At 39.9% G+C, this 20,757-nt stretch overlaps 1 protein-coding gene across 3 annotated transcripts in view; it reads right to left on the bottom strand.

The window, feature by feature from the left end:
* Window positions 1-6,023: 6,023 nt before the first annotated feature.
* The window catches only part of LAMP3 (lysosomal associated membrane protein 3), a 34,859-nt gene continuing 20,125 nt past the window's right edge, over window positions 6,024-20,757 (bottom strand). Inside the window, exons 5-6 of one of the 3 annotated variants that reach the window (XM_032407096.1) lie at window positions 17,577-17,747; window positions 6,024-6,648 (exon numbers count right to left, since the gene is read on the bottom strand). In XM_032407096.1, the coding sequence (XP_032262987.1) occupies window positions 6,515-6,648; window positions 17,577-17,747 (305 nt within the window). In that variant the 3' untranslated portion in view covers window positions 6,024-6,514. Of the gene's footprint in view, window positions 6,649-12,678; window positions 13,229-13,739; window positions 15,751-17,576; window positions 17,748-20,757 lie in introns of those variants that run through there. The other 2 variants (XM_032407094.1, XM_032407095.1) reach the window with 2 other exon arrangements.

The following is a 20,757-nucleotide window of genomic DNA, read 5'->3' as shown; positions in this document are numbered from 1 at the left end:
TCTGGCGTGTGGGGGGGGGGCGTCTCCATCAAAACCAATCAAAGGACAGAGCGGGGCGTCGGGGGCGACGATTGGCCAATCGGCCACGAACCCGCGGGCGTGTGGTCCCTGCTTCTTCGGGCCCCCTGGGTGTGGCGCCTGCGGAACGCAGGGTCCGCCCTCACCTTCCTGAGCACCTGTGGGGCCTGGGTTGCTGTGCCCTCTATTGGCCCGCTGGGTTCCTTCGTTCCCTTCGCGCTTTAAGGAGAACCCGCCTCCTGACCTTTATCATTAAAGGCTGGAGACAGTGGTGGAGGCGGAGTCCTGGGGGAAAAGTCAAATGGGATGAAGAGCAAAACACGGATTTTCTAGTGTTCTCAAGAAAGGAGAAAATAAAAAAACCTGAAATAAATAACTAAAATAAAATTTTAAAAAGTTAAAACTACCCGAGTTTTTTAAAAAAGTGTTTTAGTTGAGGGGCACCTAGGTGGCTCAGTGGGTTAAGCTTCTGATTCTTGATTTTGGCTCAGGTCATGATCTCAGGCTCAGCCCAGGGTGGGGCTCTTTGCTCAGCCCGAAGTTTGCTTGAGATTCTCTCTTCCTTTCCCCCTACCCCCTCCTGTCCTTTGGGAGTGCTCTCTCTCTCTCTCTAATAATAATAATAATAAATAAAAATAAATAAGTGTTTTAGTGCACTATTGGGAAATAGAGGAAGTCAAAACCGAAATTGCAAAATATCTAGAAAATAAAAACACTGAAAACACTACATACAGATGCTTATTTGGACATAGTTAAAGCAGGGCTGATAAGCAAATTCATAATGGAAGTAAAATAATCATCCAATTCAAGGGCTAAAAAACGCAAAAATAAACATAAGGAAAGCAGAATAAAGAAATTAGTAACAGGGCGCCTGGGTGGCTCAGTCGTTAAGTGTCTGCCTTCGGCTCAGGTCAGGATTCCAGGGTCCTGGGATCGAGCCCCGCATCGGGCTCCCTGCTCTGCGGGAAGCCTGTTTCTCCCTCTAACTCTCCCCCTGCTTGTGATCCTGCTCTCACTGTGTCTCTCTCTGTCAAATAAATAAATAAAATCTTTAAAAAAAAAAAAAAAGAAATTAGTAACAATAAAAGAAGAAATTAATGAGTTAAGAAAACTAATACTAAAGAACTAATAAATCCAGAGGTTTAGAAAAGAAATTAATAATGTAGTTAACTAATTTAATAAAAGTAAATGGAGAAAAAGGCACACTTGTCATGATAAAAAAAATAAGGGGAGAAAAGTCACAGATACAGAAAACAGATTATAGATTTGTAGGAGACTAATTTTGCTCAACTGTAAGCAAAGAAATTTGAAAACTTGGATGAAATGGAAGATGTTACAAGAAATGATTCAATGTTCATATAATTAATTAATATCTTAATAGTTTAAAAGAAAAAATCTTATGTTCATAGATGCTTAACAGGTCATTAGTAAAATTCAACATACATTCTAGATTTTAAGACTCAATAATTCAAGAAGTGGTATTGGAACAAGTGGCTAGCTCTCTGGGGAATAAAGTTGAATCCTTACTTCTCATACCTAAAATCAAAATAAGTTCTAAAAGAATAAGAGATTAATATAAAAGATGGAAGCATAAAAGAGGCTAGAAAACATCATGGGAGATCTTAAAAGAGGGAAGGTTTTTCTAAGTGTAACACAGTGCTTAAACTATAAAAGAAAATTAATCAAATTCAGTTTTTTTAACTCTGCCCAGCAAAACATACATAGGAAAAAACAAACAGTAAACTGGGAATAATTTTATAACTCTTATCACAGATGAAGGGCTACTTTCTTTAATATATAAGTAACTCCCACAAATCAATGAGAAAAAAAGAACTGTAATGCAAGAGAAAATTGGGGGCTGATTTTAGATTGCACCTGGGAAGCTTCCAGGAGGGTTACAAACCAACGGGTTGATATGTAAAATACATTCATACAACTCAATAGCAAAAAATAGGGACGCCTGGGTGGCTCAGTCAGTTAAGTGTTTGCTGTCGGCTCAGGTCATGATCCCAGGGTCCTGGGATCGAGTCCCACATCGGGCTCCTTGTTCAGCAGGAAGCCTGCTTCTCCCTCTGCCTGCTGCTCCCCCTGCTCGTGCTCTCTCTCTCTCCTTCTCTCTGACAAATAAATAAATGAAAATTTAAAAAAATAATAAAATAAAATGAAGTGATGCATGCTGTTCATTAATTATAAAAAATAGCAAAAACCAAATAACCCAACCTAAAATGATCAAAGGACCAGAATAGACATTTTTCCAAAGAAGACATACAAATAGCAAACAGCTATGTGAAAAGGTGCTCAATATCACTAATCATCAGGGAAAATACAAATCAAAACCACAATGAGATATCACTTCACACCCGTTGGGATGGCTACCATCAGAAAGACAAAAGATCACAAATGTTGGTGGGCATGTAGACAGAAGGGAGCACTTGTACACTGTTGGTGGGAATGTAAAATAGCCATTATGGAAACCAGTATGGAGGTGGCTTAGAAAATTAAAAATAGAACTACCATATGAGCCAGCAATCCCACTTCGGTATATATCCGAAAGAAAGGAAATCAGTACCTTGTAGAGATGCCTGCGCTTCCACCCTCATTGCAGCATTATTCACAATAGCCAAGATGTGGAAACCACCTAGGTGTCCATCGACTGGATGAACCAAGAAGATGCAGTATAAATGTACACAATGAAATAATATTCATCTATGAGAAAGAAAACCTGCCATTTACGACAACATGGATGAACCTGGAAAGACATTATGCTAAGTAAAATTAGCGAGATAGAGAAAGACAAACACCATTTTAGAAAAACTGTTCAGTAGTTTCTTATAAATTTAAACATTTAACTGCCCAGAGGCTTGGCAAATTTTCTGTAAAAGGGAAGATAGTAAATATTCTAAGTTTTGTGGACCTGTTACACTATTACAACTATTCAACTCTGCTGTTGTAAAGCAGCTGTAGACAAATGGGCATGGCTGTACTCCACAAAATGTTATTTACAAAAACGGGTGGCCCAACCATGAGCTGTAATTTATTGACCTCTGTCCTATTACCCATTTTACGACTGACTTCATTACTTAGTGGATTTGACAGAATTCAGCTCAACATGGGCAATTCTGGATATGTGGTAACAGTGTCCCGAAGTCAAGTGTTCCGGGACCCAGTAACATGCCACGAGCTGTATCTTAAAGGGCATCTATTTCTCTGCCGCAAATGGCATGGTCTCCAGAATACTCAGGGCCTGTGTTATCATTCTCCCACTGGAGTTTGCCAAAAATTCCATACTGTACCTTTACCCACCACTGATACCTCCAACATGAGGTTTGCCTGATTGTGTAGCTCAAGCAGCAGAGCTGATTGCATTACAGCCTGGAGTTGCTGTACTGCCCTCTCCCGCTCGGGCCTCACCCAAAACTGATAGTTTTCTATGTCCCCCGGTGAATGGGCCAGAGGAAATTTTCCTAGCTGTGGAATGTTGCCTCTAGACCCTAAAAAGGCCTACCTGATTCTATGGCTTCTTCTTTGTGGAAAGGATGCAAGATGCAAACTATCTGTATTTTATTTTGGAGGGGATATCTGGCATGCCTCTGACCCCTTGGGTCCCTAATCTTCATTGGGTTTGCCTCCTACTTCCTGGAATACACGTGTCTTGGCAAAGCTTCCAACATAATAATTGCTTTGTGCTTGTCCTGTCTAATTAGCATAATGTCATCTAAGTAATGGTTCAGTGTGATGTCCTGTGGGATATCTGTGTGGTCCAGATCTCTTTGGATTATATTATGACAAAGAGTTAACAAATCCTTGAGGCAAAGCTATCAGTTAACACTGTAGAGCAATAAGCCAACAACCAGCCTGGGTGAAAAGGCAAGTCTGCCTGAGCAGCAGCTGATCAATAGACTGTTAGCACCAGAGGTTGAGGGGCTGCTCTCCTGGTGAGGTGCTATACTTGGAGCAGAGTTGGTAGCAGGCTGGAAAGGGCCCCGTCCTCATTACCTTTTGTATAGTTTCCTATTAAGCCACTTTTTTTAGTGTACATACTGGAATTTATTTACCTGAATTGTCCCCAAAAAGTAAACCAGTAATTCAACCTTGACAATGGACCCGGAGTAGCCAGCATCCAAGATGGCCCCCATTGATTTCCACCTCTTCTGGTCTTCATTCCCACATTGTACCAGAGATGGTTGGTGTGACCAATAGAATTCAACACAAGTGATGGTATGTAACTTTTGTGAATAGGTGGCCAGTCTCTCTCTCTCTCGAATCACTCACCTGGGGAAAGTCAGCTGTCATGTTGTGAGCATTCCTATAGATATGCCACATGATGTGAACTTGGAAGCAGATCCTTCAGCTCCAGTTGCACTTTCAGATGACTACAGCTCTTGCCAACAGCTTAACTGCCTCCTAGTAAGAGAGCCTGAACCAGAACCACCCAGCAAACTGCTCCAGGATTTCTGACCCTCAGAAACTGCATGAGATCATAAATGTGTGTTGTTTTAAGCTGCTAAGTTTTCAGTTAACTTGTTATATAGCTGTACAGGACTAATACAGTGAATACAGGACTTCTTCTTATTTATCTCAGCCCCTACCTGAGTATCCGGCATTTAGTAAGTCCTTAATTGATGTTGGTTGAATGAATGAATAAATGGATGGATAAACTGGCAGCACTTAAGTAAACCAGTAATCTAGTCAATTAGTCTGGTCTAAGAATTGGGAGATTTCATTTATAACTTTAATGTGGTTTCCTTCTCAAAAATTCAGATTCTCTCAAATAGGTCTTCCTAGCTAGTAATAAAGTGGCAGTAGAGAATAGAACAAAATGAACTATAGAAAGATGATTTAACGTATTGATTCAAGCAACAACCTCCACTACGTTGGTAAACAAAAATTTTTATAGCACAAAAATCGAATTATAAGACACTAATGACATAAATTCACCTCCAAAATAAAGTTTTTTATTACAAAAACTTTTAATACAATTCAATACTCTATTAAGACTAAACTGAGGACCTTGCTAACCCTATTGACTCATAAGAGAACAAGTCAGGAAAGTCAACATGTCCTCTAAGGTGACCTGAATTATTCCTTTCCTAAAGAATGCTAGGGGTATGTGGTCTTTTCTGTTAGAAGACTCAGCTCCTTCCTTTAGTTGTAAAAACAGGCAGGAGTACGATTCTTGGCAGGTTGCTCTACAGAATAAAGTGAATTTTAGAATAGAAAAGGTGGCTATAACAGTGCAGAAGAAGCAAGTTCCACAAGGGGGGGATCTACATTCAAGAAAGAAAAGTTGGTTGGCGGTTGGAAGATTTCTCTATTTTCAAAGAAATAAAAAATGACCTGAGAAGTTTCCTCCATGCCTTCATCTTTAGAGCAACCAAGAGCCACTTTAGAGCCGCACAATCCCATACAAATGACAAACCCTTGTTTTATAGAGCCCCTCAGTCTCCTTCAAGGAGGCAGAGAACTTTACTAAAGATCAGCTCTTTCACTACCCACCAAGTCCTCCTTTCGTGTCTCCTAATCTCTCATGATTCTGGAGAAATTCATTTTCTCTGTGAAAAAGGAGCTTGTGCTGGTGTGAGGCGTCAGGCAGCACTTAGTGTCACCGCTGCTGTGGGAAGTCCAGAGCTCTTGCCACCAGACCAACTGGCAGTCAAATTCTGGCTCTGCCACTTGTGAGCTGGTTGACATGGAGGTGATTAATTTCCTCAAGTCTGACTTTATTCATCTGTAAGTTGTGAGAATTATATGGGATGGATCTAAACTTAGCCTAGTGTCTGGTATAGATGTGTACAAAAATTAAGGGCTATTGTTTCTTGCTGATTAGTGAATTGCGTTGTCCATAGCCATTGAATTCTTAGTCTCTAGTGATTCTGCAGGAGGAGTCATCAAGAGTGTAAGTTGATTTGTTCCTCTTGTTGGTGTCACATCAAACCTAGACAACCTGTGATATGGTGGGTTTTTTGATGATTTTTTTTTAATTAAAGTGGAAGAAGAGGCAAGTAGGTCATCAGACATATGTATATCATAGAAAACATGGATAGTAAAAGCACTAGTCCATTTTATAGACAAAGCTGAGGCATTTTTTTAATGGGAAAGATGAAGGATAAAATAACATCCCCAATGTACACAGGTAGCATTAATTACAATTGACATTTTAGTTTATAGTTTGGAAGCATATACCACTTTGCATATATTATGTTAATTTAACATATCTCAAATGTTGACTTAGAATGGTTAAAATATTTTGAAGGAAATTTTCTCTGTGAAACAGAGGAATTTACTCTGAAACAGCTCACTAGGCCTTTCATAAAATGAACAAAAAATATGCAGAAATTGATTTGCTGCTTGACCTTCAATCAGAAATGACTTGGGTATTGTGAAAGATAGTGGTATACGTCGTTGGAAGGACTAATTCTAAGGGACATCCCCAACATCCTGGAACCGATGAAAGGATTCTCTAAACCCCATTGTTTTCTTTTCCCCAGGGCACCAATTAGATTCTCTGGTATCCAGATGATTCGCGTCTTAGGCGGAGTCCATAGACAATCAAACCCACAGCGCAGAGACCAAGCACAATGGCCCCAATCACAGGAAGCACAATTGTGTAGTCAGACGAACACTCGTCCACTAAGAGAGAGAGAGAGAAAATACAATATAGCGGGTAACGTTTGGTGAGGACAGACCAGAAAGCAGACTAGAGTGGGAAGGATACGACTGGGTTTTTTTTTTTAATTGGAGTATAGTTGACACACAACGCACCTTGACTTTTAATTCCACCCCTAACTGTGTGAACTGGGATGAGTTATTGAACCTTGCAATTTCCTCATTCATAAAGTAAGCAAATAATATATAAAATCGTTGAAGGATTAAATAAGATAAACTTATCTTCTCAGCAATTATTAGTTATTTAATAATTGTTAGACCCATTTTCTTCCAGGTGTGTCCTCTGCAAAGTAGAACGTGTTTACATAAAAGAGACTGTCGTTAGATTACACATGCTCTCTTGAAAACATGTGATGTTTATCCATGTTTTCAAAAATGTAAAACATTTTTGCTATACTTAACGTTCTTTTTTATTGCTTTTAATGAGCTAAAAATATTAGGAAACAGACCTAAATATTCATGAGAGCTTAAAAATGAAAGTTTATAAATTTGTCAAAACTTTTTTCTTTATTTCATTAGAGTGCTTATTCAGTTCATTTAAAATATAATCAGTCTCAATTGGAGAAAGATGGAGAGCCCTGAGGAAACAAGGGAATGTGATTGAACACAAATAAGTAGAGAACTATATCTATATCTTATTCAAGGATAGATAAGAGCCAATAGATGAATGGATAAAGAAGATGCGGTCTACACACACGATGGAACATTATGCAGCCATAAAAAGGATGAGATCTTGCCGTTTGCAACAACATGGATGGACCTAGAGGGTATTATGCTCAGTGAAATAAGTCAGACTGAGAAAGACAAATACCATATGATTTTCATTCATATGTGGAATCTAAAACAAAACAAAACAAAACAAATGAATAAACAAATAAAAAGCAGAATCAGACCTATAAATAAGGAGAACAAATTGATGGTTGCCAGAGGGAAGGGGGCTGGGGGGCTGGGCCAAACAGGTGAAGAGGAGTGGGAGATACAGGTTTCCAGGTATGGAATGAGTAAGTCACAGGGCTGAAAGGCACAGCACAGGGAATAGAGTCAATGGTATTATAAGAGTATGGTGACAGATGGGAGCTACACTTGTGGTGAGCATAACATAACCTACAGAGAAGTTGAATCACTATGTTGTACACCTGAAACTACTATAACACTGTGCATCAATTCGAATAAAAAAAAAAAGAAAAATCTCCAGTATATGTTAAGGGGGAAAAAGCAATGCAAAGAAAAATGAATATAGTACTATAATGTTTTGTGTAAATAAAGAAGAAGTGAAGATATATTTGCTTGCATTTACTTAAAGAAAACCTGGAAGGGTAAGAATGCATGATAAACCAGTAAAAGTAATTGCCTATGGGTGGCAAGGTGAGGGCAAGGATTTGTAAGGTAAAGCTCCATATCATCTTAGTTTTAAACCACATGCAAAGAAAAATTTTAATCAAAATTTCAAATATCTGAATAATATTTTATAAGAAAAAGAAAAAGGATAAATAAGAGAATGTATCCATGAGATCCTTGCATAAACCAATATCAAAATGAACCAAGGATCAATTTTCACCTGAGGTCAGAGAAAAAAGAATCGGGAAGGACCAGGGGAGAGGGAATGATAGAGACTCCAGGAAACAACAAATCTGTACAAGACAGGAACTGTGCTTGTCCTACACTATTTGACATGGCAGTGGACAATATTTTCATAATTATAATACTATATACCTTATTAATTTAGCAAAAAACAGTGATATAACCATAAAAGGAATGGTGTAAGAATGAAATCCTTATCTGCCATAATAAGTAGTTTAAAGCTGATATATTAAGAGGTAAGAAAGCTTTTTAACATTTTTAAAAAGAATTTTTGAGATAGTTACCATAAGAAATTATTAAAATTAGTTAAAAGTACTTTGTCTCTTAGAGGAAGGACAGGGAAATGTTGCTTTTCATGATAAGCCCTTTTGGAGTATACAATTTTGTTACTATATATATTTTAAAGATTTATTTACTTATTTTAGAGAGAGAAAAGCACGCACATATGAGGTGAGGGAAGGGCAGAGGGAGAGAGAATCTCAAGCAGACTTCCCACTGAACACAGAGCCCCACACAGGGCTCAATCCCACGACCCTGAGATCATGACCTGAGCCGAAATCAAGAGTTGGACACTTAACTGACTGAGCCACCCAGGCGCCCCTATTATATATACATATTAATAAATGTGTATTTCTTAGATAAAAAAGAACATTGACAAATTAAGAAGTTAATTTGATTAAAATGATTTGAAAAAAATACAAAAATATTAAAACAAAATGTAAAACACATACCCTAAAGTAATTCCACCAGAAACTTACACTAACGATGTATTCATGTAATTACACAAAGAAATGTTACAATAATCTCATTTTATGAGAACGAAGTGGACAACCTTGATATCCATCCAGAATTTTAAATGGCATATCCATACAATAGAATATAAAGTAGACACTTCAAAGAATGTGGTAGATCTCAGTGTGCGGACAGAAAAGTTCGCTAAGATCTGCAGAGGGTTGCCTGAACCCAAACAAATGTTCATGTGTGCCTGAAGGGAAAAGAGGCAAGGTGCTGGGGAAGGGGTGGGGTGGGCATAGAGAGCAACTTTTACTCTCCATATAGTGTTATACTATTTAATGTCACGTTGCTTAAATGTTTTTAAAACGTAGAAAAGTACACAAAGAAAATAATTATTTAATCACCGCAGTCCTTCCACTTGAATGAATCACCGCAAACCTTGAAGGCATTTGCTTCCTCTGTACATATGCGTGCTCATGTGTATGCTTAAAGAAACATTATTCTATTTTTTTAAAAATGGTATTTTCTCGTTATAGATAATTACGATGATTTACGAAAGCTCACAAAAAAAAGTAAAAACTGTAGGAGAGGAAGAAATTTCTTCTTTCCTCCAAGATTCTTCCAACTGGTTTAAGAATTACTGATTAGTAGGAGAAAAAAAAACCTAAGTTTTATTATGTGTGCACAGAGGGCCAATGATGAAATTGACACCCGGAGAAATGACCAAGGCAGGCAGTTTTGATACATTTTAGACAAAAGAGAACACATTTGCGAGGAATTGACAGGATAAAGAAAACAGATGTTGGGAGTTTCAATTAACAAAAATTCTAAGTGGAATTTAGGTTGAGATGGCAGATCAGTAAAAAGTAACAGGGTTTGTTTCTATAGCTTTCTTGGCTTTAAAGATCCTTTCTCGGGTGATAAGGATGTCTTTTTACTTCTTAGTACAGGGAGGGTAGCTTTCATATGGGAGATTTATTTCCTGCTTTCAGGGTGACAGAGGAGGGTCTAAGAATGTCCTTGTTTCCCAAGAAGCTTCAATTCAAAATAATCAATATGCCGTTGTGGTACATTTTGGGCCACCCTCCCTTGGGCCCCTTACAAAACCAATCACCCGAAAACCACCCACCCAGAAATTATCCTTGCTAAAACATGAACCAATATAACTTCAGGCATCTTTCTTTACAACTACAAGGACAGATGGGCAGAAAAATAAATACAAGTACTTGTATTAATATAGGATCATGCAAGTGCTATTTTACCAAAATTGCTGATTTTCATTTAACTTGATTTCATAGAAGAAAAAAAGCTAAAACAAAACTGGGACAGCTACCAAACTTCAAATAAATGTATCTTTGTCACAAGAAGTATTGTTTCATAAAAGATCCCTTTAAGGTTCAAAAAAGAGATTATAAATACACACTAAAGGATTATGAAATGCATTAAGAGGGTTATGAAGTAAATGACAGACATTCTGTGTTTTCTAAACTCTGTGTTTCCAATTTAGACATTATCTATTGATACTGTTTTGAAAGATGAGCACGAGCAGTTTCCCTTCTATCTCTCTTCTTCCCAACTCAAATTTTGAATAGATATGTTATTTTTTTTAATCATTGTTTGGGTTTACATTATTTCAATTCTATTTGATAACTGTCATTCCTATGGTTAAAAAAAATTTGTTTCAAATATATAACACATTCACAATTCAAAGTCAAAATACCACAAAATGCTGTACATTGGGAAGTTCCACTTTCACCCTTGTCCCATCTCAGTGCCCCCTGTCATAACCATTTGGCTTTTTATATATATTTCCAATGTTTCAGATATAAGCAAAATGAAAATATATTTTTCCCTCCTTCTCTCACTATTATTGTACATTATGCTTTTTTCATTTAACAATACATTTTGAAGATTTTATTTATTTTAGAGAGAGTGCAAGTGGAGGGAGGAGCAAAGGGGGAGGAAGAGGGAGAGGGAGAGAGAATCTTGAACAGACTCTGCGCTGAGGGTGGAGTCAGGCCGGGCTCAATCACCACCCTTAGATCATGACCAGGGCTGAAACCAAGAGTCTGATGCTTAACCAACTGAGCCACCCAGGTGCCCCAACAATATATTTTGGGTAACTTTCCTATACATACATAAATAGGTATGTTCTCAATCTTACTTATAACTGTATTCTGTTGTGGGATGTATCTGTCCCAGACTGATGGACACTTTGTTTTCAGTCTTTTGCTATTACAAATGATGCTGTCATGAATAACCATGTACATATATCATTTCATATACAAGAAGGTGTAACTGTATGATAGATTTACAGACCCATAGTTGTTTAATGCTTTTTATATTTAACTATTTAAATAGATAAAATGCCTTTTTTAAATGTGGCTTCTCTATTCCTGAGAAAGATTTGTTTATATCCTTGTTTATAATGTGGCTTCTCTCTGATCTTACCCAATTTCATGGTTAAGCACTATCTTGAAGAAGAGCTCACTGGGGTGTTGTATCCTTTGATTTATTTCATGTTTGAGGTTATCTGCCTATTACCTTAATAAATAATATTTTGGGGTCACACTTTCTATCCCTTAGGATTTTGTAGACATCGGTCTATTATTTGCTGGCTTTAAATGTTATTGTAGAAATCTGAGGCCAACTTTAACTTTCCCCTTTATAGGTGATTTGCTCTTTTGAGAGGGGAGGGAGAATTCATATGTCTAAAGAGTTCTTTATCTTTAAAGTTCTATAGCTTAGTTTGGATGTGTCTTAATGCTAAGCTTTCTGTGTCAGTTTTTTTTCCTGGTACACACTATGCTCTTTCAATGTGCAACTTCAATTATTTGTCTTAAGGAAAATCTCTGAAACCATCACATTTATCTTCCTTCTGTTTTTGAACTCTCTACGTCAGAGGCACCAATTATCCTTACGTTAGCTGATCTGAATTTCTTCCATACCTAACAGCTGCCCTATAATGTCATAATCTTAATTTTTATCTGCATTAACTGCTTATTTCTCTATGAAGATGATTCACCTTTCAGCTCTATTGATTCTTCCTCTTACTATTTCTATATATTATTGGGTGTTGCTTTGATACTCAATTTGTTCACTTGCAGGAGTGAAATCTCCCATTCACCTCACTCTTTCATTATAACATTTCATCCATGAGCTCTGGTTATATGGAATTCACACTTTTATTGATTCTCAGCAAAAACCAGTTGTCAGGGATTTCTCTCTGTTCCTTAAGTTATGTTTTCTTTGTATTTTGTCAACTAAATTCCTTTCTAACTCTCCCTCCTTTAATTGAGGTAAAAGGTAACATAACATAAAATTTACCATTTTAACTATTTTTAAGTGTACACTTCAGTGACATTAAGTACATTCACATTTTTGTGCAACCATCACCACTATCCATTTCCAGAACATTTTTCATCTTGCAAAACTAAAACTATAGCCATATTTTGCTCTAATATTATTCTTATTTTGCTGCAGTAATTTCGCATAGTGGTCATAGAGCTTGTTTTCATCTTGCCTATTCTTTTTTTTTTTTTTTTTAAGACTTTTTATCTTTAAGTAATCCCTACACCCAATGTGGGGCTCGAACTTACAACCCAAGATCAAGAGTTGCATGCTCCACCGACTGAACCAGCCAGGCGCAACCCTCATCTTGCTCGTTCTTGAGCATCTCATCCATGACATTCTGTTTCCTTTAATATCATTTGGGTAAATTAGGGCCTTTCTTCCCACCATGTCTGAGATCAGTTAAAAATTAAGAATCAGTACTGCAGAATAAATTATAACCATTTTAACAGTTTACTCTATTAGGCAAAACCAAAATTCAGGCACACGTTTATACACATTTGTTAACCAATGTCTTGTCTGTTTTGTAATTCATATGTAATTCTTTAATCACAACATATTTGTGAAAAGCTAAAAACAATAAAAACTCTCAACAACACAATAATTAAGTAAATTATTATATAATGTTGATAGCGTATTCATAGCAGCCGTAATAATGACACTTTGCACCTTTAATAGCATGGAGAAATGCTTATGATGCACAGGTAACAAAGGATTCCAAATTGTGTACTCTGTATGCTCCAGTTTTGTAAAACAATATTCATGCCAGGGAAATACATCAGAATTAACAATGGATAGGTTATCTCCAAGTGGGCGTTCGTGAAGGTTTCTATTATCCCAGGGTGGGTTGTAGAGGGAGGGGTGAATTCAGGATGCTCTACCCTCGGCAGAAGAGAAAAATGGAGTTGAAACCCGCTGGACGGGCAAGCAGCAGGTGCACTAAAGGCAAGGGGCAAGCGCAGCCCGCCGCAGAGGCCCCCCGAAGGGCTGCCCGGGGGTGGGGGTGGCCCCAGAAAGCGACCTGCAGCACTCTGCAGTAAGCCTGGGACCCCTGAAACTGCAGCCATGAGACTAGGACTCGGAGGCAGCAGCAGAGGAACCCAGGGCGGGAGGAGGCTACTTCCCGACCAGCAGCTCGTGACAGTCGCAATCCGGGACCCTCCCCGGAAGTCACTGCAGAAAGTGGGCAGAACTGCGGGGCAGGAACGCATCCGGGCTTTAGGTACTAGTCTTCCAAATGAAACCTTTGCTCTTTTTGCTTACTAGAATGTTAATTCACGGTAATTTAAAAGATAATTGGCGGCGGGGATGGGTGGGGGGTGGGGGGGTAGGGGGTGGGGGTAGATAACAGGACTCTAAGCAGCAGCTGTCACTCCAAAGAACTCACTGAAGATGGTAGAAAGGAAAATTGAACTTATGTGAACTGCCTTATCCCCCTCTTCTTGATTTTAACTCCGCGTCTTTTCCCATGGAAATTCCCCCACACTAGAAGAGTAACCTTCCTTTAGTCATTCTACAGGCTGGTCAGTGGCACGGTGAATAAACAACTCATGCTCTGCGGTACAGAAGCTCTTGAGTACACTTCAGGCGGAGCTGGAAACGGGAGGGGGAGCGGGGTATTTGTGGATGCCTACTGGAGGGCCTGCTGGAGATGGAGAGAGATGGCATCTCTCCAAAAGCCAACCCTCGCTGGCAAACCTGAGTCCCTCTGGGGAACATCGGGTCCTCACAGCCTAGATTATCGTCAAAATCTCCTGTTGTAAGGGGGAAACAGGAATGTCCTGACACTCCAAACGTCTTAGGGGCTCTTGAAGCTCTCTTGAAGCTGCTGTGTGCCCTCCCCACCCCCTCACTTCTGAGAAAGTGGAGAGAGCTAAAATCCTTCCAGGGAAAGCCAGAACATGCCCTAGATAAGCAGTGGTTATAGAGCTGTTGCCAAGTTTCATAAACTTCCTGTTAAAAAAAACAAAACAAAACACCAAAAAACCAAAAGACAATGAATGGCACCTCTGGCAAATACAGAAAAACAAGAACACTTCTGTTAGTAAAAGCAATTAAAAACATCCAGAAGCCCTTTACCCTCCCTTTTCTCCGAAATAAAAACCTCAATTCTCCTATTTACTTTTTTTTTTTTAACGTAAGCTCCGCACCCAGTGAGGAGTCCAAGGCCGGGCTTGAACTCAGGACCCTGAGGTCAAGATCTGAGGTGAGATCTAGAGTCACGGGCTCAACAGACTGAGCCATCCAGGTGTCTCAATTCTCCTCTTTAAACAATGTAATAGAAAAGCATGAATAACATTCCAAGCCATATTTGATAGAATTTTTCCTCCACATACCACTCTTTCCCAATCAGGAATCTCCTGGTTTATGATTTTTTTGTAATGTTTGCTTAAGAGGAAGGTGGTAATAATCTGGGGTAGATCTACATGTTCTGTTTGCAATTCCTGATTGTTCTGATGCTTTGCCTTCATCCCCTCCCCACAATGGCCCAAATTAACGAATTTACAAGGATAGACTAAAGATCAAAGAAAAACAGAGACAAAGCAGAAAAAAAATGTTAAGGAGACAGAGAACAAATGAAGGTGAAGAAATTGGAGAACTAACATTTATGGAGCCTCTTTTGTTTGCCAAGATCTTTGGTGTGTGCTTTACATTTTAAAAAATGAAATGTTGGGAAGTTATCTAGTTTTGTCTTTTTTTTTTTACTGGTAATACATTATAATAGCATATAATGTCTTTTTAAAAATATTAGCCTATTAACACCATTCTGTAATTCAAGTAAATCAGGAATTGGGCAAAATCCGAGAGTTTAAAATCACTTTAGAATCTATTTCAAAATGGATTGTTTTTTAAAAACTGGATATTGAGACTCTTAAAAGTGTGTAAGAAAAATCAGTGCAGTTTGAAAATGTCTTTCTTACAATTCTCCCTTTAGGTATTTGCTTTCTCCTTCCCCCAAGCACCTTCCTCATGTCCCCGCCTCTTGTCCCTAATTCTCGAAGCCAGCCCTGTATTATCAGGTGTGGAGAGTGGAATTCAAGCCCATACGTCACAGTCTCCCTGTGCCAACAGGAGAAAGTGCAGTGGGGGCTACCTTTTCGGTAGCCTTCCGTTGGCCCCTCGGTAGAAAGCCAGGTTTCCTAATTGGATTGGGAGGGTGGGATAGGCAACTAGAAAAATGGATCCCTTCACTTCAGGCTGAATATGAAGCCAGAATTCCCAAGGCCTCAACCTGGCACATTTTGAAGAAGGTGGGGCTTTACATGCGTTCATATCCTGTACTGGGCCTCTTGTTGGCCATCAGACATGCTGTTACCAAAACGACAAGCAGTACTGCGATACTCAGGCCCACGGCCACAGGGGTTTCTCTCCTGTTTCTGTCAGTGAAGCATTCATCCGCTGCAATCGAAGTCAGAGTAACAGGTGTTACAAGCTGGCCGCAATGCTGGGAAGTGATTCTGCCTGCCTGCCTCAGCCGCGCAGGGAGGGAAACCCAGCGAGAGGTGGAGTGGAGCTGCTGGGCTTCCCACCGGCTGCCTCAGACACACGGATAGGTGAAAACAAGGGAAGGTCAGTGCGATGATCTGAAGTGTGCAGTGCTTGTGATCATTTAAGGGCTATCTTAAATTGCAGATACCCTGTCCCCACACCCAGGAAATTCCGATTCAATGCATTGGAGGTGGGGCCCAGATGATTCTGTTGTAGCTGGGAGGCAGATCCAACTTTGGGAAACATCGGTTTGGTCTAGAGAGTCAGGATCAGAACTGTAAGCCCGTGGAAGTTCTGGGGCCATGTTTTCCCAACTCTGGCAACAGAGACCTGCACCAAATTGCATGGCCAAAGTTTTCTAGCCAGACTCTGCTTCTTAAAGGTTGCTGCTGGTACTGGAGAAACATTTTACAGGCTCTGGGATTTTAGCTCCCTGAAATGGGTTGAGAGTGTGGAAGTTTGATAATTATATGAAAAGGGGAGGAAGGGCAGGGAAAAAATGAAAAGATAAATTTTCTACATCTCCCTATGGGCACTGCTAAGAGAGGCCAGGTGTATGTTGCTGAAAGGTTTTATTTCTCACCTCTGCCACTACAAGGTTTCCCACCTGCTCACTTCCTGTTTCACAGAGGTTCAGAGGGGGAGGAAGAGCAAGTGTATACCTTATTTTTTTAGATCACATGGGATGCTTTTCAAACCTTCATCATGAATTTTTAAGTTTCCCCAAATTGGAAGTTTTGAGACCAGATGACAAAGTGGGGGCCATACCTACTAAGAAATTTTAGTATTTTTGTCTTAGCACTGTGGTAAAGGTCCAAAACGGAGGCAGAGATTTGAAGACTCAGACAAAACCTACAGAAATCAGGGGATCCGAGGCCCGCAACACTTTAATCCTTCCTCTGCTCAATGCTTCCCAGCAAGTATATCAGGTTTTTGTAGGCACATCTTTGACTTTATAATGGAACTCAAAGAAAAGTTGGGTTCACATTACAGAAATTTAATTTACAGCTAAACTTCTAGGTAAATCTGTTTATAAAAATTGAGAGGTATACATAATGTTCTTAGTTATTATGAGAGGAATGTTTAGAAACTGAAATTCAATTCCTGGACATATGTAGGAATCTTTATAACCCGTTTTCCCAGAAGGGAAAAAAGGGCTTTTTCAGAAAGTCACCCTGGTCTATCCCTGGCCTTCTGCCTAGGACCTGCTTCCCTCTGCGGTGGTTAGAACTCAAAGCAGAAGTTGCATAGAAACTAACACCAACTACAAGGAAGCTCTAGCCAGGGGAATTGAGCTCATAATCGAGAAGAGGGGGCCCAACAGAGTATATTTCTGTCTTGAATTATTGCAACTTTCTTTTTTCCCTCTGCAAGTGGGAAAAAATCTATTCTGAAATCTTGAATTTTAGATATTACTACTATTCAGGATCTTTAAAGTCTCCAAATATACCTGAGGAGTCAGAATATTACATACAAGGAGAATGTATCCTGCTGTGGGAGAGTAGTGGACATGAACAGGTTAGTGTCCAATAATGAGGTTGGTATTGACTCAAAGGAATGGCAGGAGGGAAAGTTAGCCAGAGAAACTTGGCCCTAAAAACTTTGTGGAACCATACTGTTGTAGGAAGCTCATGTGATTCTTGTCCCTTTTGACAGCTGCACATACACAAAACAACTTGAAACTACCCTTGGGTCTCTGAAGTTTTTGTTTGCAACATGATGAAGACTTGACTTACCATTTCCAAAGTGGTCATCTTCGAAATCAAAGGCTTGATATTGGACATTCATTGTTTTCAGTTGAAGGTGGGTTGACAGCTGGATGCTCTGTTCACTCACACATTTGAAGGAATGCCCAACCACAGTCTCAAACATCACCACAGAACTTTTCATTCCTTGGTAAATTTTCTCTGAAAACACAAGGATGTAATATAGACACTTGTTGGCATATATCCATTGAGTATCAACTGTTACCGGGTGGCCCATGTGCAGTTAAATGGCCTTCGTTGAGATGTGGCTTTCAGGGGTTCTGCCTTCTCTTCATGAAGACCCACTCTGGTGCTCTTTAGGGACTTTTTTATGGTATTATGTAGTATATGGGGGCAAACTCACATAAATCAGAATGTGATAACATTGAAATGAGAACTTTTAGGAACTTTTTCTTCAGTTGTCTTGAGTCATTGGGGGCAGAGTTGGTGGGTACTATTGTCAGGGCTTGGGGACTACGGAGACGTGCCCACAAAAACCTCAGAAATAAGAGAAGTAAGATTGCTCTCTGTGACAGTCACATGAACTCTTATTGAATCAGAATAGACATCCGCAGCCACCAAGTGGAACATCTGCATGTTACCAGACTGTATTAATATAGCAAAAGGACAGGCTGATCCCATCATTAGGAGGGGTTGTTACACCCATCCGTAGGGACACAGAGAAGAGAAGGCCCATCTCTGTCCACCTGAGTGCTGTTGGGGAGAGAAAGACCTGCTCAAGGACTGGCGCTATTTTATGACAGGTTCACTCTTTTCAAGGAAGCATATGCTTCAAGGCAGATGGGGTTAAACATTTTAATCATATAATTAACTCCATTTGCTCTAATTCTACACTCACCCCACACCCTTCTGATTATACTTTGGCTTCTTGGATGGGAGAAAGTTCACTGGCCAGACGACCCAACTGTCTAGTCCCCTTGGCAGTTACCGTAAGAAATAGTTGCATGATAAATGCACACGTTTACATTTTGATTTTATACATCAGTTTCATGACCTTGGTTTAAATGTCTCCTTGAAGAGACAGACAATATGTAAGGGAGTGCTGACAGCTCCCGCGATTGAGGACCAGACTATGGACCTTCATGAATTCACCAAAGTTGTGCCTGAAAGGAATACCCAGGGGCTATTAATGAGGGAGCTTGGAAGTCTCCCTCCTTTCCTGTCTCTGTGGGTGTGTTTGCTTGTATCTAAGGTAGCCTCCCTCCCACGTTAAGTGTCTGCTTGCTATGTGCCAGGAACCACGCAAGTACTCTGTAAGCACTGTCCTGTTTAATTCTTTTTTTTTTTTTTTTTTTTATTTATTGGAGAGAGAGAGAGCACAAGAAGGCGGAGGGGTCAGAGGGAGAAGCAGACTCCCCGCTGAGCAGGGAGCCCGATGTGGGACTCCAATCCAGGACCCTGCGATCATGACCTGAGCTGAAGGCAGACCCTTAACTAACTGAGCCACCCAGGCACCCCTGTTCTGTTTAATTCTCATACAATCTTTTAAGATCTATTCTGCTGTTTCCATTTTACAGACAAGGAAATGGAGAGTCAGAGAATTGAAAACATCTGCCTAAGAGCCTACAGCTAGTAAGTGGTACTGGGACTCAAGCAGTCTGACTCTAGAGCCTGCTATCTTAACCAATACACTATTGTGTTTCCCACCCATCACTGTACTATTTACTGTAGACTCTTGCATATGTACATGCAAATGTCCTACATGATGCAGTGAATTATCCATCTACACCACTATATCATGTGTTATATCCCAGGGTGATCTACTACGATCACTCCCACTAACATTACAACAGTCATTACCACTGTAATTACAACTAACTACTGTTACGAATACCGCCCTCGCCACCACTGACGTGCAAATTATCATCATCGTGATTCCTATAGCTCCTACTGCTACTGCTGAGCCTGGACTTTTGGGACCTAGAATTGTCTTATCCCCTTTCTCAGCCTCTAACTTAGCTGGTCTGACCTTCCCTTCCCCTCCTCTTGCGACATTACTACCCTACTCCTGGCTAAAATTTAGGCCATGTCTTGTGATAACATTAGCTAATGTATAGCATTCACAATATGTATTCCCCAGCCCCTATGAGCACACTTGTCTAAGTGAGGTACTATATATGAAAATGAGTTGTCAACTATGACATCTTACTTTTAACCAATAATCACGGATAGCATTCTCTTGAACAATATCAATAAAATATATCTTGTATTTTAAATAGACATTTCTCCACGTTTTCATTTCTTGGCAAGTTTCTTTAGTATAGGTTCCTTAATAAGATAAGCTTAAGCCAGTCAAAAGATAGAATTTTAAGAAGGAGAAAACAGACATGAAAACTCTCCGTACACTACCTGGCAGAGAGGAGGTGCCCAGCAATGGTTTGTTATCAAAGGCTGGGCTTTCCAGAGAAACATTTGAGCCCTCTGAGAAATTCCCCCAACTTGACTGGGAGCATTACTTTCCTAGATGGAAACCTTAACAGGAGTTCTCTCGACTGGCCCCGCTGCGGACCATTCTCTATACAGCAACCAAACTAAATCTTTATCAATGTAAATCTGATATACCATTTCCCTACACCAAACCCTCCAATGGCATCCTTGCACACTTTAAACTCAAATCCAAAGTCCTCACCTTGCCTTAGCCAGAAGCCCTACATGCTCTGGCCCGGATGCCCGTCAGAACTGATCTGCTGCTCTGCTCACTCTCTTGGGCTCACATGGCACTAGCCGCTCCCCAATCACACGCATGTTCGCTTCTAAGGACTTGTATATCTGTTGTTCCTGCCACCTGAAAAAAGCATCCCCAGACCCAGATGCCCCCAAATGGGGCTATCTCTCTGCTCAAACTTCACCTCTTCAGAGAGGCCTTCCTCCCCTAAGGGCTTTCCAAAGGCCCTACCTAAAAATATCTTTCCAGTCCTCCCCCGGCCCCCAAACCTGCTTGTGTTTGCTCATAGAACTTAACACTACTTAACTGTCTATTATAATTTAATGTGCCTGTTTGTGGTCCTCTCCCCACTTTTAGAATGTAAGCTCCATGACAGCAGGGACCATATGTTTGGATAATATGGATTTCTACTGCCTCTTCCAGGGCTTGGCACATAGCCAGCACTCTCCACATTTTTGTAGAATGAATGCATGATTCTAGGAGTAC

Source organism: Phoca vitulina, unplaced genomic scaffold, assembly GCF_004348235.1.
Source record: "Phoca vitulina isolate PV1807 unplaced genomic scaffold, GSC_HSeal_1.0 scaffold8, whole genome shotgun sequence".
Classification (NCBI taxonomy): domain Eukaryota; kingdom Metazoa; phylum Chordata; class Mammalia; order Carnivora; family Phocidae; genus Phoca; species Phoca vitulina.
The sequence above is the reverse complement of the archived record's forward strand: the minus strand, read 5'-3'. Positions and strand labels throughout refer to the sequence as shown.